The following is a 22,347-nucleotide window of genomic DNA, read 5'->3' on the forward strand; positions in this document are numbered from 1 at the left end:
ACTACCAGGTACTAGGCAAAAGTGTCATAAATCTCACTCTTTTGAACAAAGCACCCAGGCTCTACTGGATCTTTGCAAAGCTGGAAAAGGATTTTTTAAAAGGTCTCAAACAGCATCAAGTGCCATTGCTTGTGGTTCAAATAATCTTTCCTTGGTATATTCTAATGGGAACAAGTCCACATTTTTCCTTTTTACCTTGGGTTACTGATGTTCATGTGGCACAAACTGTATGGGACATTGTTTTTCTAGTTTGCCAAAATTGAAATTGATTCTACTATTACTTTTTTCTCTTGCACTATTTGCAGGCATCCTGTGCCTTCAGTCAGGTATAAAAAGACATGACCAATAGGAAAATGGCTGAACTGTGTGTGATCTGTACCTTTTCCTGCTCTGTGAGATAAGTAGCTCTCATGGGTAGGATTTGCTTTCAGAAAGGAAACAGAACAAAACCTGACAGTGACTAGGATGCAATAGAGAATATTCACATATAACCTATGAGTCAATATGTTTCTGTGTTAAAATTGTGTCACTTTACAAGCATTTATTCCATGGATACACATGTATTCAAAGTTTGAACTGAAAGAGAATTTTATGACCATGTAATAAACCTCAGTAAAGGTCGTGTACTATAGAAACACTGAGAGCTTATAAATCATTAATGTTACAATTCCCTGTGGGTTTTGAGATGATATAAAAAAAGAAGCAAACCACAGCTTTATGTAGAAAGAACACTCAGAGAATCTTACAGTTCTATGGAGACTAATTTGTCCCAGATATCTAGGCCAAAATGTTTCCTGCTGTACAAATGCAAAGGGGTAGGAGAAAAGTGTCTAGAATGATCAGCTAGGTTTAAGTACTACCACAAACAAAGAAAATATTTTTAGAACTTAAATAATTCCAACCACACACATTCAAATGCTGTTCACACTGCCTACCACTCCCCATTGCCCAAACTCAAAGACAATTCCAGCTGATTCGCAATTTCAGAGATATTAGGTCTTCTCATTTTTGGTACTGTTCACGATGGATCATCTAAGGTAGTGCTTATCTTGCTGAAAACACACGTAACAGGGAGTCCTAAATTAAATTCAAAAATTTTTGGTGGACAACATCAGGGAATCACTTTTGGGTGTAATTGTAGAGAACTGATTCCAATTAAAAAGGATGACAAAGCTACCAGCCAGAATGCCAGCACTTGGAGCACTTGGCTGCTTAGGAAGGATACCAGAACACATGTATGAGAAGGACATACTTTATCCCATATCCACCTTTAAGTTTCCTGGCATATTTCACCATGAAATGCCCTAAATTCATGAGACCAATGGAGATTTTCCAGCTGCTATTTTCAAGACAGGCAAAGTTTTATTTACGTGGCCAGAAACAGCCTATACTTGTATGAGAAAACAGGCCACAGTCTAAGTTTTCCTGGGAGGTGAGAAAATGAAGAGTTCTCTTAGAAATATTAAGAATCCACAGGAGGGCATTTAAGCACTGCTTCCTAGAGAAAATATTTCTGCATGAAGATGAAAATAAATTCTAGTTAAACCCCACAATAAATTTAATTATGCTTTATGAAACAGGGTTAAAGGTGAAGGGAAAGTCTTAAGAATGAGAAATGACAATATTTAAATTGGATGTTAAACAACTGCAAAAGAATGGATTATTTTTACTTTAAAAGTTTCAGAAAAATGACCTAGTGGGTCATTTTTTTCTCTTGGATCTCTGAGGAAAACAGTTGCATATGAAAGAGAACCTCAGCAGTTTGACTAAAGGAAAGATCCCTACCCAAATCTGAACTGAAGACTGTAGTTTTGTCACCCTCAGCATTATCCACTGAAAAAATCAAATGAGTCTGAAACAGTACTTCTGACAGTACTTGGCTGGCAGGCTGCTTTTATTGAAAAGACACTTTTCTTTCTCCTGTTTTGCTGGTAGCACTGGAACAACTGTGATAAGCAGCAAGTTCAATGTCTTGATGTTCTTTGGATGAATCTGTATTTCCCCTTGAATAGCACAATTTACAATCCAGTGCAGCACATAAAGACATGCTGTGGTAATAGATGTGGAAATACAGCAGACAAATTTTCATGTGGACTTGAAGGCACCTATAGGTACTGGTGAAAAAAATTTAAACTCTTAGATGGATCAAGTTTTGATTTGTATTTTCCTTACTGAGCATATCACCATTTAATTGAAAATAATAAGAAATAAATAATAATAATAATATAAAAATGTATGTAGATGTATCTAGCAATACAAGCAAAAAAAAAAAAAAAGGGAAATGTAGAAAAATAGATTTTCACTGGTTTTCTAACCTTAGTGGGAGAAAAAGGAATTGCATAAATTTCAAATCTGTAATCCCACCAGATGAGCCTCTGCCAGAATCATTGCTTCAGGAGTTTCAAAAGACAAATTGTATTTTTTCTGAGAGCACTCTGGCTGGGTTTTGTTTTTTGGTAGGGGGTATCACTGATGTTTTCATTTGATACAGTGTTTTCACTTTCATTAACCTGTAAGGCAAGTCTCTATATAACTGGAATGCTGTCCAAGATAGAGTAGGAGTAAATTGTTTCTACTTCCAGTAGAGGATTCAATTCCAGTTGAATCTTTCAATAATTCAAATACATTGTTGTTTGGTGATTTTTTTTTTTCTGGGATACTTTCTAGCTTATCTATGTATGTTAGAGTAATGTTAGAGTAACAGCACTGCAGATTTGTCTGAGTGGACACACTGCATATCCTACTAGAGAATTGACCTAGGACATAAGTTTAATGTGTAACTGGAAACTGCACTGTAAGGCTATGCTATTTTTTCCCTGAAACTCAGGTGGTACCCTTGAAAAACAAGTTCAGCCTGTTGAAAGAGTCTTCAATTTGCAATGTAATGAAAATGGATTTAGCGTGCACATGAAACAGTTAATTTATTTTCATTACAAGTGACAGTTCTGAGTCACCAATGTGCACAGGTGATGAATAAGAAGTGCTTAAGGAATACAAACCCACACCTTACCAGGGATACCAGCCTCTAAGCAGTGACCCTGGAAGTGGCTGTCTGGTTTAGATAACTACACAGGGGTTTCAATACAAATGCAGAGTCCCAAAAAACGTGCATGGCCATACCACTGTCTGAATAAATAAACCAATTCTGCTGGAACATTCTAAAAGGAGCAAAGCCAGAAGTGATATTTATAAGCTAAAGAAACAAAGCATCAGTAATGAAAGGAGTAATAATGAGTCATAATCAAAGTCACTGAAATAAAGAACTCAAGGTATATTTCCCCTGAACACATATGCACAGTCATATGCATACCTGCTCAAAAAAATTTCAATGCCCTGATGGAAGAACTGAGTTTTGATTTGTTCCAGAACTTCTGTTACCTGTCAAGGGGACATTTTTTGTCTGTCTCTGCAGGTTCTACAAGCACACTGCTGATACTGGTCTTCATGAAAACTTAGCTTAGAAAGAACCACAGTCAGTGCAGCTGCTTCCTCCTCCACACTTTGAAGATTACAGATAATAGAAGTAATATACAAGAAAATGATTCATGGCTCAGAAATCAAAGTCTTACTGGGAGGATAAAAACTGTACAGCAGAGGAGATAGAAAAAACATAAATCTGAGCTGTGTAAAAAACATCTCCCCTTTAAATTCTGTCTTTGCTATAGAGGAAATGGGACAAAAGGAAAATAGACTCAAGGAGAAAAGCAAATCTAGAGCAGAATAGTCAGTCTATTCCCCTCTGGGCTTATAAAGAGCAAACTCGAATCAAAATCCTTGGAAGTCCTTGGGAAGAGGATACTCTTAGCAGGTGGAAAATATAGAAGCTTTTTGAAAACTGGCATTTTCCTAAGGGGAATGAAAAAAATTTCAGAAGGTGCCAGAAGCCACAAAAGTAATTTTGATTTAATATGATTATCAATAAAATCTCTGTAGCAATAGCAGAACACCATGGCAAGCTAAGTTCTTCAGTTTGGTTTCAAAAGAAATTACCAGATCTGCTTTTGAAGCCTTGATCTACTACCTCAGGCTGAGCTTAGACACAAAAAACCCCTCAGTACACTTGTGTTCTGGGAAAAGACTCAAGGTCCCCCTTTGCATTACAGTGAAATAGCATAAAGAGATGGACAAGGTATTTCTACTACTGGTTGGCCAAGGTTAAATGCAGGGCTGCTGAGGAGTCAGCTTATAAGTATTAGAAAAACTGTAATAGGTCTGTAAAGGGATTTTAATCAGTGTCTCAAGGTTAACTGAAGAATAGAAATTATTAATTTGTCATTCCATTGTGCCCTTTTTTCTAGATCCTGCACAGAATAACTTTACTTCAGGGAAAACAAGAGTAGTTCCCTTATCCAGTATTACTATGGAGAGTAAAGACTGATTTTCTTTTTTTATACCTTAAATTCCAGTTCTGCTAAGAGGATATTGAGATTGTGCTGATAAACTGCCATTGTCATTCTGTAAGTACAACACTCATAGAGCTGTGGGCAGGAAGGACTGTTTTGCTTTAAGTCTGTGTAGAGTGGACATTTGCTGAAAACCTTGCTTGATCTTTGAATCATTGCAATACAGTGTCAAAAATCCCCACCAAATTAATTTCCTCTTTGTGCACCTGTTCTCCATGAAATTGGATAAGTTTGCTTCCCTGATAGATCAGCACTTAGAAAAATCATTAGATATTAAGAAAGCATTCCTCAACACTAAATGGTAGAAAAGAGACATCCTGCATATTTATTCCAAGGTGCAAAACAGGCCCCAGACCAGATTTATGGGATTTTTGCCACATTAGATGAGTCTTCATAATTCTGATAGAATTCAGCTGCTTAAGCAGATCTTTAGAGGGGTAATAAGGGCCTTTTTGCTGACTACTTTTCATAATGCAAGTAGTGTTTTGTGAGGTGCAGTTAAAGATGAAAAATACTTCTGTAACACAGAGGTGTGTAATGATGCATAAACCAGTTTTCTGATCCATATCTCCAACAATAGCTGCTATTCAAGAACAGCCTTAATCAGGTAATAAATCAGGCAAAAATAAAAATGCAATCATCATTTATGGGACCAAAATAAACCCTATATTTCTGAAAGAAGAATACAGTTATTTTTGCAACAGGAAAACAGTTATGATTCTGCAATCTTCCTTGTTTCGTGTCAAAACAAATTGAACTGAGATGAATGATTTTCAGATTTACTTGGTCAGTCAATGGTGTAGGAACAGTTAATTGTTGTGGCTTCTGCTGATTAATGGATCCTTGAGAATTTGATGAGCATGGGAAGAAATGAATTGTATGAAATGACAAATATCTTTGCTTTCTTTAATCCTCTTTGGTCTCAGATATTGAGCTTTCAGCTGACTCTTTTTAAGGGCTGCAAAGGCCATTAGCTCTGTGGTACTCTTAACTGCTGTACTCAGGTACAGTTGTGAGCTGACCCAGGTGACATGTCCCTGTTCCTGGATGTTACAAAATGTTAGCTATGAGGTTTGTGGCAAATTATTCTGTTATTCTGGTGGGAAAATATGACTTAATGTGCTGCAAAATATCACTGGACTATGGATTAATACAACACATGGTATAGACAACCCTCAGGGCCAGACAAGATAAGTTGTCACAGTATTGGCTGCAACCACAATGAGAAATTCTTCTAAATAGGTAAATTTTTATTTGACTGGTTACTTTTTCTACCTTCCTTGCAAGCAAAACAAAAATCTGTATTTCTTAGACAGTCTTCACAACTAGAACTGAATTTCATTTAAACATGCAACTGAATTTAACTGAAAACATGAACTGTGGGGTGATGACACTCAACACCTGTAGTAGTAATAATGTTGGTTTTGCTGCATGCAACACACACACAAACACATACACACACACACACACACACACACACACACACACACACACACATACAAATAAATTGGTTTGTGGTTTGCTGTTGTTGTTTTTAATCCTTTCCCAGAAATTTGGTACTTTGGATCTTTCTTCAAAATTGGAATGAAAGCACAGTTTAAAATTTTGGAATTTTTCTCTGGAATGGAAACCTTGTTTACCACAAGAAAGAATACAAAGGGGAATGCTTAGTAAATGCACCGGGAATATGAAACAGGAGCTTTGCAAAGAACTGGGGTCTATACTATCTCCTGTGAGAAAAATTATACTAGATTTTTGACAGTAATATATGGTCATGGAAGGAAATTCAAATTTATTCATAGGCAAAGTTTTTCAAAAACTATGAATCATATCTGTAAAGTTCATGGAGAAAATTAAATTAATCAGCATGGTAGGAATACACCCGTTCAGTTTCCCAAAAGGCTGTGTCACTCAGTCACACTCTAATAAAGGCTATTCCTGCTCAGATGAGGTTTCATTTATACTAATATTTAGAAATGGCTCACACTTTAGAGAGTGACATTTCCAGAAGCACTCAAATTCAGAATATGAGGAATATGGGTTCAAGAAAAATAATATTGGTTATTTTTTGTCATCAGTTGTAAGAGCCTATTACAAAAAAGTTTATCAAACATAAATGAGACACAAACAAACACAGACTGACCTGTGATTGGTCAAACACCCTAAATAACAAGCAACAAATATATGATGTGAACACTTCTGCATCATGTCTGTCTGACAGGCTGAGTTATAGTACTGTTTATTGTGAATGGGTTTTATATTATTTATAGATCACACAAATATTACTTGTTTTAAATTAAATCAGACAACCTTTGCTTACTGCACCTATTATAAGAGAACTGCTTCAAAACACAGCGGACAAATGAAATGTGTGTCAATTGAAGAGTCTGAATTTTTGAAGTGTGATTTAGAAAGGGCCTTAAACAGTCGCTCTGCCTTTGGTAGTAAATTTCTCCTAAAATATAAAATAGACTGAAGCAAGACTACAATTTTCCTCAGTCCATTTTTTTTTCCAATTTTGAGTGTGTGCAGTGGAAATTTATACATGATACTGCTTTACTCTATCAGTAGATGACCAAACTGGAGGATGTACATCTCTTCCCACCACTCAGCCTGGAAACCAGAGACTGCAACAAAAAACTCCCAATGCTTTTCATGGAAACATCTAGTCCTGATACAGTTAGCATCTGGTAACAATCTTGTCAAACTTTGTACACCTACAGCCAGAGATTACAGTGATGAGTTTTGCCATCATTTATAGAAGCATAGTAATGATAATGATGCTGACAAGAGCGCCCAAGAGAAGCACAGATGTTGAGCGATATTATTATGCAATCTGTACTACTGCTCATCTACATAACTTAGTTGAATAATCCAAGTTGCCACATTTACCATAAATTAAAGAAGAATACTGATATTATAAATGAAAAGGTAAGTCATTATATGTGTATTTTCATAGACAAAATTTCTCAGATCACATCATGCTTCCATAGCAAAAGGTCTTTTGAGCAGACAGCCATAATTTCCCAGGGAGTGTCTCCAAAGTTACCCCTTTCCAACTGAGTTTCTACCCAGGAGTAAGGAAAAGGAAACCAGAGAACTCACGATCTCCTTGGCAGCGCACGGGACCCACGGACACTTTGGCTTCAGACCCAGGCCGGTCAAGGTCTCCAACCACCACCTGACTGACTGGTAGGTGCTCTTTGTATGACAGCATCCCACTGTCTTTCCTCCTGAATTACAGAGACACAAAAGGAAAGCAATTGTGAAGCATATGAAATTATTTTCCTTGATCTGAGCACCAAATAGGTATACAACAACTGCATGCAACTCAAACCTCATTTTAGTTAGGAAGACCACAAAAAATTCAATTTATAGTCATGTCTTTGAGCTCCTCATTTCAACTGCAGCAAGTAACCCAGTGCTTTTTCATGCTTAGACCAAATCACTGTGCACAGTTGCAATATTTTTCCTTTATTATTTCAAGAGATGAACCCAACTGGCGTAGAGTGTTCTTTCTTCCAAATAGAAAATGAAATAAGCAATATTTAATGGGGTACTTTGTCTCTCAGCTGGTTTGCCTCTGTGGGTTTTTTTGGTTGCAATATTTTTTTGTTGGCTTGTATTCTTTGTTTTGTTCAGTTTGTGTTTTTATTTGTTTTTTTATATAAACACACGCATAAAAGGCTAAATTATGAACACAGGGAAAAAAAGCCCTAAATATAGTGTTAAGATTATAAATTTTTGACAGAAAAGAAAGAAAGAGGAAACAAATCCATCTATTTGTCTCTCTTTTTCCCCCCTCTTTCTTTTTAGCTCTATCCTGACATGTAATTGGGTATCTAAAGCAAGGAACTTTTTGATCTAAAAAAAAATAAATTCTTTTGTTCAAAAATATCACAGGATTAAGGATGAATTCAGTATCTAGAAAAGTTAACTGAACCACACAATATGACTATAACTGAGAACTTGTAATGATTTCAGGAAAATGAAAGTCTTTTTCATCTCTAACTTGGATGAGTCCAAGATTGTACTCATTATATTGCTAATAACTGGGCAGCGCAGCAGGGATCTGCACGATCTCTGGTAATGTTCAGAGCCTTCCAGCAGGACAGTACTGTTTGCCTGTAGCATCTCCAGTTATCACCCTTATTTGGTCCATCTGAAGAGATGGAAAGCAAAATGTTCTTTCAAAAAGAAGCACAACTGAATTAGTTAAGAAAATAGCAATCACATTTTCGAACAACAGCTCACTGGAACTAACGTCTGTTCTCTGTGATGAAGAGAGTAATTAGAGATTTAATTAGTAGAGTTTTCCAAATAGCAGGTGACTGTTTTACTTAATCTGTGTGTTCTTCCCCTTCAGAAAACTTGTTCCTTTGTGTTATGTGACTCTTTGACTTGCTGAGATCATTAGCCCTCTTTGGCTGGACACAGCTACACCAGGTGCTCTGTCGGTGAGGTTGCTATAGGACATTGATAGAAAGGGAGGTAAATGGAGAGCAGGAACCCTGGCAGGCTGCTCCTGAACATTGTGATCATCCCCAGATCGCCATGCCCTTTGCAAAGGCATCCTTTTCATCAATTTGGAGACAAGCAGTATAAGAAAAGAAAGATTAAAGGATTTTCCATTTAAGAAAGAAAAAAGTGAGTAACAAAGGCAGGTATGTAGACCTAATCTTTGTCACTGCTAAAGACTGCATCCTTGGGACCCACTCTCTTCTAATAGAGGATAATGTAGGTCATCACTTTACTCTTTCTTAGGTTTTCCTCTGAGACTGGCTTTCTCTCCTGATTTTTACTCTTTCAAAGAACATTTTAAAGTTGGACATATCTATTTAAAATAAAGAATTCTTCGAAGAGTGGTAAAAAGAAAACTATTGGCATTTCTCTTTTTTCTTTCTTTCTTTCCTCTTTCACAAAACCAGCTAATATTTCAGATCCAAATAAGGATGTGAGAGGGCAGCAGTTTTCCTGTCACCAATAGCTTTCACTTTCTTTGAAGCAAATAGAAAGGAGCAGCAACAAATTTCTCCCTCTTTACTGATAATTTTTTACTCCTTTTAATATTTTATTTATGCACTTAGTGATATGGTCACTTTAAAGCCATTGCCATGACAATAAATGTTAGAGTTATTTTCAGAAATAGCCTTATTTTCTGATCATCACTTACTAATGTCATCATTGTAGCATTTTCCCCCATACTGAAACTACTGAGGACTGGGAGTGTTGAACTAAGAATCGAGAGAGGTGAATTGCCTTTTCACCAGCAGAACCTGGGTAGTTCTTTCCCTCTTAACAAAAATGGGATAATGATGATTTTTGGGCCACGCATGCGCAAATAAGACAAATAGACTCAGAGACTGAATGGCTCTGTTTTGCTTTTCTAACATACTTGTAGTTCCTCTGGACATACTAATCAGTGCTGACAAAATCAAAAAAGTTTTAAACCCAAGACTGATTATTATGCTTGACTTTGTACAGCACACTTAGAAATAATCACAGCTCGAACACTCAATTCCTGCAAGTGATAATGCTTCTGACGGTATTTAAAGACTTTGCACATTAATAGGGCGGAGAAAGTCTCTGAAGTTTTTCCTCACCAAAGAAAATCCCCTCAAGAGAATAAAGATTGAATTCAGAGAGTGTCATATTCCTATTAATAGCCAAATGGGAGATGAATGAATCTGATCAAATCCTGTAATTATTACCAGGAGATATTGATGAAATCTCAGTGTAATTTTCTATTCCTAATTTCTTTTCCTATATATAACAGTCTGCAAAGTGCTTTAGGGTGCCTTTGAATGAAAGTAGCAGATATTAGTGTGAGATTTATCATTGTTTTGATTATGATCATCTACTTACTCTTTATAAGCATTCAGTGGTATGTAAAAAAGAAATGCATTATATATGTATCAGCAAATGACATATTCAAAGTAATGATAAGATTCTGTATCATTATTAATTTATTTATATAATGATTTAATACAACCAGACTACTGCTACTGGAGTAATTCATTTTTTCTGATTTTGTTAGACATCACTTAATTATCAGCCCAGCCATACAAAGTAAAACAAATAAAGAATGTACTACAGGTAGGAATGGACTCAGTTTTAAAAGTTATGGTTTCATGACTTGAGGAACTGAAGTTATTTTGATAATACAAATAAAACACCTACTGGACTGAAAATATAGTGTTAAGCACATGTAATTTGGTGATTAGCAGTGGTTTGAAGAATGCAAACTCCAAAGTATGACAATTTCAAAGGTATACAATTTTCCACCTCTCAGAAGATCCAGGTTTTTACTATGTAAGCACCTCTGTTTAAATCCCTGCATTTCCATAATCTATCTGAGGGAGGTATAAAACAGTTTAGTCCACTTAGGATCTGCAAACCAGTGCCTGTAAAAACATTGTGAAGGGCACAGGCATACTAAATGCTGGTATTTTCTCTCCTCCAAAAATATCTGGCAAGAATTTTATTTATATTAAAACTGCTAAGAAGAATGAATATTACAGACAATTTAATGAACAATGCAACTTTGGCAGCAAATGTAATAATCTGGAAGTGAGTTACTTGGAAATAAACAAGATCTAATTAACAGGATTAAAAACAGGGCAAACAAAAACTAGGATTGAAGAAAAACTAACTCATGAAAGATTTTCATAAAATTTAGCTAACTTTTTAATAGTCATATTATGGAGCATTAAAGCCATGCTTTTAGATACACCCTATACCCAGGGCTTGGCCCTTTGGAGTTATAAACTGCAGACCATATACTCTAGGACAAAAGTTTTTATTTCCACTGAGTTTTGCTGTTTTCAGGGATTCTTACAGTTCTTTTGTCCCTTTCCCACGTGTCTTGTCACCTCAGATGCCCTTATATGTTAAGTTGGAGCTAATGACTCACCCTTGATTTGTCTGACAAGGGGTATTATGGAAAATTTCTCATTACTGTACGGGATCATAAAAACTGACAGAAGATCATAACTCAATTTAAGATTTTTCAATACTCTGTCATTGGACAGGATAAGATCCTTGGAAATACGTGGTTCCTACAAACAAAAGAAGGAGGGACTCTTACAGTAAAGACTGATCTTAAGGCAATCAAGCTTTTCTAGCATGCATAAAATATTTTTACTTTTGAGACCACTCACCTCCTGAAAGTCTAAACAATTTGATCAAAACCCCAAATTACTGACATGAATCCCTACTTTGACTTCTATTAGTAAAGATAAATTATGCCAAAGACACGAGGCTGATGGTGCAGCATTCACAAGTAATCCTGGTTTAGAAATTACAAAGGATTGAATTGACTAGATTAAATTAATTTAAGGGGAGATACACTGAGATATTGTTCAGAAATATTTCTCATTTAAAAAATCCATCAGGATGGAGAGAGAGAGAGAGTTGATACTTGTTCTACAGATTCTCTTGCCTGAAAGGACTTCTTGACTTTCCTTTCAAATAGGAATTTGTGAGAAACTGAATAACCACAGAGAAAGGTGAGTAATAGAGACAGCAAGTGGCGCTCTGCTTTCTTTTGAACAATATGGAACCAGTTTCCAGTGAAAATCTTCCTGTTCTGAGTATTTGCTCATATTCTCCTTCCAAAAGACCAGCTGAGACAGAAAGTCTCTTCAAGCAGAGTGGCTCCGCTTAAAATCTTCATTTCTTTAGTGTTATTTTTAAGAAATAAAGGAAATTGATGGATTCTCTTCTTTTGAGGTCCAGCAACTCTGCTGAATTCACTTTTAATTTTTCTTATTTCTATACTGAGATATTTTAAGAATGAAATCTAGGAATTCTACCATGTTCTAACTGATCTTTGCATCTGTCAACAATTTAATCAATTTTATGTTGGGGTTTCAATTTTTTTAAAGTAAGTCAGGGAACATATGTGGCATTTCCTTTAGAAGCAATGCTAAATTGGGATGTCCCTTTCACCTTGGGTAATTACAGAGACAAGATTACTTGGGATTCAGCTGAAGCCAAGAAAAGAAACTTCTGTGAATGTCGAGCTGGAAATGGATGATATGGGAATTTTTAAAGGAAAAATTGACATTGGAAAGGGCCAATACGTTGCTTAGATATTTTTTTCCTGTTAGTTCAATCTCATTTGGCATTCTAAAATCAGTATTATTTGTTCTCAAAATATTTCAAAATCAGAAAATTATTTTAAAAAATAGTAGTTTATAAAAATATTTAAAGTATCCCACAATTAACAATGCCCCAAATGTTTTCTAGTCATCCTAAAGTTTTAAATGCTTTATGACAGAAATAAGAAAACTCTGCTCTGAACAGGTCTAATCAATTGAAGGATAATAAAATAATGTCCCATTCAGCTACTCAACATGCCCCAGAAAGTGAAAGTCTTTCTTCATATAGCACTTTGACAAAGAGAAACCTACATTTCTTGATCCCCTCACAGATGCTGAACTTTTCTATGGAACAGCAGGCTACTGTAGCTCTGAGGGAAGAAAATCATGAAGAACTCTACTATTTTCACCTGTTTTAAAAATTACCTAATTTAAAACACCAATAATTTTAATTATACTTCTCTATATCTGAATGCATTACAGTGATGGTAATATTTTGCTGTGTGGACACTAGAAGCAGTTATCTAATGAAATGTACATTTATAATATCTGCACTACTCAATGTACTGTTGGAAGGTTTATGTAGACAAATGATGAATTCTTTGCTGCATCTATTCTACTAACCACAAGCCTTTGGATCACATCCTATCAAACTATCTGACCAAACGTACTTCTGGCAGGATTTTTAGGGCACAAGGATCTGTATTGGAAGAAATATTAAAAATCTCAGAGCAGCAGCTCAGAGGCTTCATTTCTCGGAGTTCTTGACAACTTTGACAGTTTTATTTTGTATGACTGAAAGAGCTAAATAAAAATAATTGACTATGGCATGACAAAAAACCAGATGGCTATAGTTAATGCTGACTTCAGCCCCTATATGCCAGTTGAGTTCAATACAGTACTGAAGTACATAACTTTGTGTTGAATTTGGTCCAGAAAACTGAAAGAAGTATGGTACTTACTGCATCCAGAAAATGTCAGTAAAACCCAATTGTATGAGCATCTACCACTACTCCTACCCTCCCACTGGCACATCCTGCAGTGTTCATCCTCACATGACATCAGTACATGTACCTCATACAAAACTGAAACCAATCTATGGCAGGCACATTGGGAATATAAGGATGCTGTGAATTAGCTCATGTCTTGAGTCGCTTGTATAGCTTTGACATAAAATATTTTGAGAAAAGGTTTATACTGATCACACCCCGGAATTACGCGCTTGATTAGATAACCTCACAAAATCTCCATATGTATGATAAGAGTGACCAAAAGAGGGCAATGAAGCAGGTGAGGGGTCTGGAGCATAAGTCCAGTGAGAAGGAGCTGAAGGAGCTGGGTTTGTTTAGCCTGGAGAAGAGGAGACTCAGGAAAGATTTTATCACTCTCTACAACTACCTGAGAGGAGTCTGTAGAAAACCGGGGTTGGCATTTTCTCCCAAGTAACAAGGACAAGAGGAAATGGCCTCCAGTTACATCAAAAGAGGCTTAGATTGGAAAAATTATATATTTTTCTGTTTGAGTGACAGAAATTTTAAGTTACTTGCTGTACGTCACATAGAAAAAAGCATACCAGCACCCCTCTTCTAAATAATAATCTAAATAGCCAATAAAAAGACAAAATATAGGAGAAGAAGTAATGTCATGTATTCTTAAAATTCCATGCTACTATTTGACTATTTATTTCCTTTCTGTAAAGGTCCCTACCACATCTCTACTGATTTTTAAGAAAACATAGGTATTTGAGCCTATTTTTCAGTAAGCTCTCTCCATTCTACCTGACCTCAAAGTTTAATTGTGCCAACCACAACATCTTATTTTCTGTATCTATAATCAGTTCACATTCTTTAAATACTGTATTTCAAGGGTATTGCACCTAATCTGAGTCCCCTCAGAAGATCTCAGTTTCAGTCCTTAGAGGCAAATATCACATTGTACTTTAATTTTGTCTCCAGTCTCAGCCCCAGAAGATTGCTTCCCATTTTACTTTCATGAGTGTGTAGAAGAAGGCAAATCCCCAGCAGTGATTCTTCTTTCAAGGTGGCACTTACCCCATCAGGACAGATGATCAGTTTTATTTAACCTTTCTTACATAGCACACAGCTTGTACATCTATAGCTCTTTTCTCCTTACAAGGATTTCTTAACCTACTGCTGTTCAAAGCTGTAGGTTCAGTGATCCTACAAATTATTAGTTTTTCTTTCTACTTATCTAATAAGTAGAGAAGTTGTTTCTAACTGAAAACCAATTAGTAAAAGTAATCTAAAAATGAATTCTGCATCAGGACTGTGATTTTCTGATGATGTTGTAATCATTTGTTAAGACCTATGAAAGGTAGACCCTTTAAATGATTCAGTGAGTAGATGGGAGATAAACAGCTATTTAAAACATGCCAAAGTCAAATGCAAGAATAAATTTGTAACAACAGTCACTAAACAAACACTCTATCAAAATGAAACCTTAAAAGATTATCTAGAAATTGTGCTATAAACAAAATGAATGATGTTCCTGTGTCTACTGAGGAAGGAAAGTGGGGTCTATTATCATGAAAGTACTCTAGTTAGAAGAAGAATTAAATATCCCACTACAAAACATTTTAAATGTACACACATTCATCAGAAATAATTATCTGAAACTGAATGCTCCAAGATATTCAAGCACATTTAAAGCAATGGTGCAGCGTAGAGGTAATTAACAGATGTCTGTATTCATTATGTAAACACTTTGCTATCAAGCACAAGCAAAACTAGGATACTTTCCCTCTGCTAGTAAACATGCACATATATCTCTTAGAATTGATTTAATTTCAATTAGGTTCCTTTTTTAGTGCTTTTGCTAAAAAGATGGATGACCTTGGTTTCAAGTGATATGCAAATTTATCCGTAGGTTAATTTCTTCCTTACCTTTTTGTGTTTTTGTGATATCATTACCTCTTGTCTGTGGGTGTGTATATCTCCACACACAGTAGAGTAACTGGAGAAATGAGAAAAGATACTACACAAGGTACTTACTGAAGTCTTAAAAAAAATTGTAATTCCTGCAGTGTGTGCAGCTGTGTCAGCTCCAGAAGCAGCTGGGTTCTGCGGGACTGTACAGAAACTCTCTCACTGCATTTACACAAAGCATTATGAGAAAACTGAGTGACAGAGATTACGATTTGAGCCACAGGGAAGTCATGGTATGCCACACTTTGTGCTAAATATTAGGCCAAATGCAGATGCCCTTGTTTAGAAAAATCTGTTTTGCTGCACTGACTGTAGAATGTCAAGCATTTGTTTAGCGTTTTGTTGATCACACTTATACAGGATCAGTGACCTATTCATTAGCCAGATTGCTCCACTTTATTGCTCTGGTGGGTTTCCATTATCCCTTCTGTTAGCCTTTGAGCTCAACTTTCCTTACATTACATATCATCACTTTTTTTCTCAACAAAAGACTGGCACAAACTTAGCAGAACTCACCATTCATTTCCTAACACAATTCCATCTAAGCTCAGCCTGTCTCTTCCTAGCACAATACTGGATGAACTCCCCAAAGATTTTTTCTACCAATTCTGCTGTGACAGCCCTGACTGCATGGACTGAAATGGCTCTGGGCCACAGGTTTCTAACAACATGTGACAATATGGTCATGAACAAAGGAGGCTGATGATGAAGGAGTGAGATTCCCCCTCCTTCTATCTCTAAGAATGGTGCTTTCCAAGCAATTCTGGGTATATTTTATGGGAAAGCTGACCCTGAAGCAATCAGTTGTGCTTCTCTGGCATTTCAGACAGTGACATTTTTTATCAGCATAAGGAGAAGACAGAAATTAAAATATAATATAACATAGGTCAAAAAGCCTAGGGCTCACAGTATTCACAAAGGGTGCACTGAGAGCCTTGCAAATGCTGAGGTGCATTTTAGTGGCTAGGTATATGTTAATTTGCCAGCAGCTGATGCATCTTTTCTTTCCTCACAGCTTAAATGTAGTTTACTGCAGATGCTTCTTAACTTAGGACAAACCTATGAGACAAATGTTGCCTCATGGACAGAGGGATACCAAGAAATCTATCACGTCTACCTATAGCAAAGACTATGCATGCAATGCAAGAGAGGTTCCAGTCACTGATGTCAGCACTCTGCTACTGCAGGCAGCCACACCACCTAATGTCCTGCAGAATCTAAACATGTTTGTACTAGTTTAATCCAAGAGGGACATAATTATCTTTACAGTAGCTCCTGTGGTGTTATGTTTTGGATTTGTGAGCAAACCAGTCCAACATAGGGATGGTTTTGCTATTGATCAGCAGTGCTTAAAGGGTCAAGGCCTTTCCTGCTTCTCACATCATCATGTGGAGGAGGAAGTTGAGATATTTGGAATGATGACATTTGCCTTCCCAAGCAGTCTTTACACATGATGGAGCCCTGCCTTCCTGGGGATAATTGAAGACCTGCTTGCCCATGTGAAGTGGTAAATAAATTCCTTATTTTGCTTTTCTCAAGCATGCAGCTTTTGCTTTTTCTGGTAAACTGTCTCTATTGCAATCCAGAAGATTTTGGACTTTTCCAAATCTCTGCTTCATCCCAGTGAGAGGCTCTGAGCAAACTGCTGTGTGGAGCTTAACAGCCTGCTTAGGAAGAATTTGTCTGTTCTTCCCCAATACCCTTACCTAAAAGCTATTCCAGAATGACATTCTTCATTGAAAATGTTACAGGGTGAACAGTATTTGCAGCATCCATTTATAGAGCTGTTTTCCATGTCTCTGTTAAATCTTTTCCTGAATCTGTGTCTGCTTGCACAGCCTCCTTTGGCAGCCAGTTCCAGGAGTTCACTAGTGTAAAGTAATACGTTTTCCCCATCTGTTTAAATCAGGTCTCATCCCAGATAGCAGTTTGGTACCAGCTTTTGCTGTGTTCGTGCTCTGCTCGTGTGCACTGTGTAACCGTGTTCTACTGCACGTGAAACTTCGTTTCTTTTCCTTTGGCAAAATACAAGAACTGTTTCCATGCGTATGTAACAATACCCCTGTTCCTTCTAAGGAAGGGCACAAAGGGCACAAACCCAAGGGTACAAACCAGAAATGGGGTCAGCAAGGAAATTATGTTCACATTATCTAACAAAACACACAGTCATGGAATGGTTGGGATGGGAAGGGACTTCCAGAGATCATCTAGTCTCACCCCCTTCTTAGCCTTCCAGTAAGGAGTGAGTTAATAGTTTTAAAACATATTTTTCTTTAAAAAACCCCCCACGTTTACAAACAATAATAATCTGCTTTAAGATTATGGAGGAGTCATTGTTAACAAAGCAACAAAACCTGGAAGTTTGCTGATACATTCTTCAGGTGTATTGGTATAATTAACACTGAATTTACATGTTTTTTTACAAGATTGGTATAATTAACACTGAATTTACATGTTTTTTTACAAGATCACGAGCAATTTGGAAGCATTAATATATCAGAAGTGGAAACTGAAATTAGCTAAGAATCATGAGGAGGCAGGTCCTACAAGTTTTCAAGTAAATCACTGGAAGGTTCTCAGAATAGTTGAGTAAGTTATGTAAGTTAAGCTAAGGCAGATTGAGTTGGTAGGCTAAAAAACCAAGCACACAATTGTTTTCATTGTACAACTAAATGAAAGATATGACTAGAGATATAATCATCAGCATGTCCGTTTCCCCCTACAAACCTGAACTATTTCAGTCACACATTATATTTGTCACCTATAAATAAGTGCTCCATATAAAAAAATCTCTCAGAAGACTGAATCAGCATAAATATTGTATGTAGTAAAAGACAAGATTGGCACATGCATTCAGAAAACACACAACTTATTTAGCAACAGAAGCTGAACTACTACCGTGATAATGAAAGCAAAAAGAAAATCATGTTTTACCTATATATTGGTTCCTTATAATATATATTTCATCATGTTTTGCAGATGGCAAGAGCAATACTAACACTGAGTCAGAGAAGAAGCAGACCCTGAATTTTACAAAGAACTGCAGCTTGTTCAGACTGCTTACCTGTGGAAAGTGAATCCACACATAATTCACCACAAAATGATTGAATTTGTCTAGGAAACAAAACCAGCTGGCAGAAAGAGAAGAAAGTGTTTCCAGATATTATTCTTTTTATTCTTTTTCCTGTTTACTGAGGTTTTTTTTTTGTTTGTTTGTTTGTTTGGTGGGGTTTTTTTGTGTGTGGAGTTTGTTTTGCCTTTTGTTTTGTTCCATCCCAACAAATAAATATATTTTGCATCAAAGAATTTTCTTAACTTGTCTCAGTATCTCTTTCAAAATACTAAAAATCTTAGGCCTGTAATTTTACAAGGACTTTATAGCCAATCATAAGATTGTTGCATCATTTTGCAACTAAATGAGATCCTCAAATTTCAGAAAATTTACATAAGCCAGAAACAGCACACCACTTCACAAATATTAGCAGACAAAAACTGGAAGATCCCAGTATTATCAAGCCTAAGCTTTGCAACTGGGCACTTCACTATTCAGCTTTGACAGCCTATTGGATATACTAGAGTCAAAAATTATTCCTTACCCATTTCCTATAAATGAAAGAAGAAATAAAAATCTGAAGCATGCACTAGAAGTGTAACGTTCAATGTCTTTAGTTCAGACTTTTTCATCCTCACTATAACCAGAGTGCTCTTACATAGGAGCAATAGGCAATAGGAGAGAAAGCTGATTCTTCAAAAGGTTGTTAGAAATACTTGCTTTATTCAGCAACAGCTGGTTTAAGTCAAATATTCCAGTCTTTGAAAAGGTGCCTGTCATTCTTATATCACCACATTACATCATGACAGTGATCAAAAACTGGCAGAGGTTCTCCAGAGGGATCCTGGGATGAGCATCCTTGGAGGTGTTCTGGGCTCAACAGACACAGTCCTCAGCCAGTTTGATTCTACCATCCCTGAGCAGCAGGTCAGACTGCAAGAGCTCAGGGGGCCACTTCCAGGCTGAATTACTCTGTGATCTGCTGCTTGTGTGTGTGTAGAGATGAGTATGGACAAGACCTGAGCACTCTCAAAGAGTCTCCAAAATTATCTGTCTTTACCAAAAGTATTTAATAAGCTTTTGTTGCCATGATCATTTTCTTCAATGATTATCTCAGTTCTTAATCTTAGAGTTAAACAGGTCAATATCTATCTTCATTCTAAACATAATTTTACTTTTTTTCAGCTTTCAGAACAGAAGACGTCACTTTTTCCTGTTTATCATTTATGTTTGTTCTGCTTCACAGTCATCACATATAATTGAACAGTTATTAATAATAATAACAGTGATAACAATAATAAAAGGTAATAGTCAATATTTCTCAGCTTTCTGATCACATTTGTCATCTTCTATCTGCTCTCTTGGTTCAAGAGATTTCCATCACTTGATTTTATCTATGTTGTTGGCTTTTCAAGGTCCTTAAGAAACATATCAGTTTTCTGTTTATTAATGTCAGAGATTAATAATTTTTTTTTCTGGTTTTCAGCTTTTTTATTGAATGAAATGGCAGCAAAACATAAGGTCAGTTTTAAGAGCATGATTTGTAAGTGTGCTGTGTAAATCAGGAGTTTGGTTTTGATTCCTGAGTCTTTTGAAATCCTTTAAACATTTCAAATACAATTTTATTTCAGGAAGAGGTATCTTAGATTTGACATAAGGTACTTGAATTGATTTTCTTTTCCAAAATGCTTTAGCTGAACAGATGAACTCTTGACCAGTAAATGTTATTATGACATTTTATGTAATATTCAGCAAATAACTGGTTTTAGATATGTGATTACGTTTAGTGATAGCATTTTAAAGTTTTTCATAGAGATAAGACCTACAAATCTGTTTATGCTTTTACATTGCCAAGAAAAAACTTTTGCATCATAGATATAGGTTTTGTATTTACTATATTTTTTCATTACATTTTTTAACACTGTCAGCAGATTTTATTTTATTAACTTTATATCTACCTGCTTGTTTGAAAACTTGTTTTTGTTTCCTTTTCATTTTGCTTTGCTTTCTCTTTAAGAGTTTATAAAAATAAATAAATAAATATATATATATATATATATATATATATACACACTCAAGTACTACCTTAAAGGAAATTTTGTAATTAAACAGTAGCTCTAAGTCATAACTCAAATAAGATTTTGTTTCCCTAATCTACATTTAATGTAATCCTGTAATCAATTTCCACTTGACCAAAAGCTGAGCAAAAGACAGTATTTGTGATAAGGGAATACCAATAAGTAACTGACCTGAGATATTGGCTTAGATAGAATAATTTCTTCCAGTAAACCACTTGTTTTTCAGCAAAATATGAAAAAAAAAAAGAAAAAAGCCATTTGAATTCTATGAGGAAGCTGGCTCATATAGACACACTTGTGCTGAAAAGAATCCATGTAGCATTTTAATTTCAGTTTAAAGACTGTTGAAAAAAACTTGAGAGAAAAATGCAACAAATTACCTTAGACCTGATTTACTGAGTCTCCACTGCACACTCAGACAGCTCTTAAAAACTTTGTGGGGTCTCCAGGGACTGTAATTTATACTAATAATTTTCATAAGAATAGTATTGAGCATATGAACAGGAGGTAAGGAAAAGAAAAACAGCTGGAGGAGGGGTGGGGGGAAGGGTTGGGGGATGCAAAGAGATTTGCAGCTGAGACAAAATATCTAGCCATAATTAATTGCAGACGAGTAGAAATTTTGAATGCTTGGGGCAAACCAGGAGGGAAACATGAATGGTAACTAAGACAAACCCACACCTAGTCCATGACATAAAACAATTTATAGAATTTAAGCTTTTTCTACAAGCCTAACTACAGATACAGATAAAAAAAAGGAAACCCAGTCTCCCTTTTCTCTACGTGTTAGAACCATTGCCTTTTTCTGTTCAATTTCCAGGCTTTATGAAAGGTTACTTGATTGCTTTTAGTATTTTTCACAGACAGTGTAAGTCATCTTCCTCTTTAGAGTAAAATAATGCATTATGTGTATAACAATCATTCCCAGGCAAACACAATGCTACAGGTGAGTCTTGTCTATTTTTATTTTCTGCTTCTTTATCAGGTCTTTTGCAGTGGTAAGAATCTGCTGGGCAAAATGAGAAAAAACAAGAAACAATTCTTCCTTCAAATGCTGAGGTTTTGCAACTACCTCAGTGATGAACTGACAGGATATTTTGATCAATTGCTCTGAAGACAATATTCCCATTTAGTCTGGTACAAAAGAAATATCACAAGGGCTTATGAGTTCTCTCTTCCCCAAGATCCCCAACTCCCCCCCCCATATGATTATTTCCATTCTTCCCCTTATATCTGTATATCTATATATGTATATCTGTATATCATCTATACATGTATCTATCTATCTATCTATCTATCTATCTATCTATCTATCTATCTATCTATCTATCTATCTATCTATCTCTCCTGGTACACCAAAGAACAAACAATGCAAACAGATACATCTTTTGTTTACTCTGGAGGCACCTTCAGCTTGATGGACTCCCTTGTGATTGTTTCAGCTAAAATATGACTGCTGATAGTAATAACAGCTAATCATGTGCTGCAGTCTTCATCTACCTTATAACAGAGGTTGTCATATATTTCAGATGTCTTTACATCTGACTGCACTGATTCAGAAATGAAAAAGTCAGGGGAGTTCTACAATTTAAGAAGAAAAGCACCCTCTTCAAGACTTAAGAAGGGTCAGGTAGGAGTGAAATACATTGGGCTGGTCTGCATTGGGGTGATTTCATCTTCATAGCATGGCACTGAGGGCAAAGTCATTAGTCTTTAAGTTAGCCCATAAATAAAAGGTGGAGAAGGAGAAAATAATTGGCAGCTGGA

General features: G+C 36.0%; 1 protein-coding gene across 2 annotated transcripts in view; it reads right to left on the reverse strand.

Moving 5' to 3' along the window:
- CNTNAP2 (contactin associated protein 2) overlaps nt 1–22,347 on the reverse strand; it is a 1,032,231-nt gene that overhangs the window by 162,841 nt on the left and 847,043 nt on the right. For both annotated transcript variants that reach the window (XM_036397720.1, XM_036397728.1), the window contains exon 15: nt 7,509–7,636. In XM_036397720.1, the coding sequence (XP_036253613.1) occupies nt 7,509–7,636 (128 nt within the window). The remainder of the gene's footprint in view (nt 1–7,508; nt 7,637–22,347) is intronic.

This window comes from Molothrus ater, chromosome 1, assembly GCF_012460135.2.
Source record: "Molothrus ater isolate BHLD 08-10-18 breed brown headed cowbird chromosome 1, BPBGC_Mater_1.1, whole genome shotgun sequence".
NCBI classification, from domain to species: Eukaryota; Metazoa; Chordata; class Aves; order Passeriformes; family Icteridae; genus Molothrus; species Molothrus ater.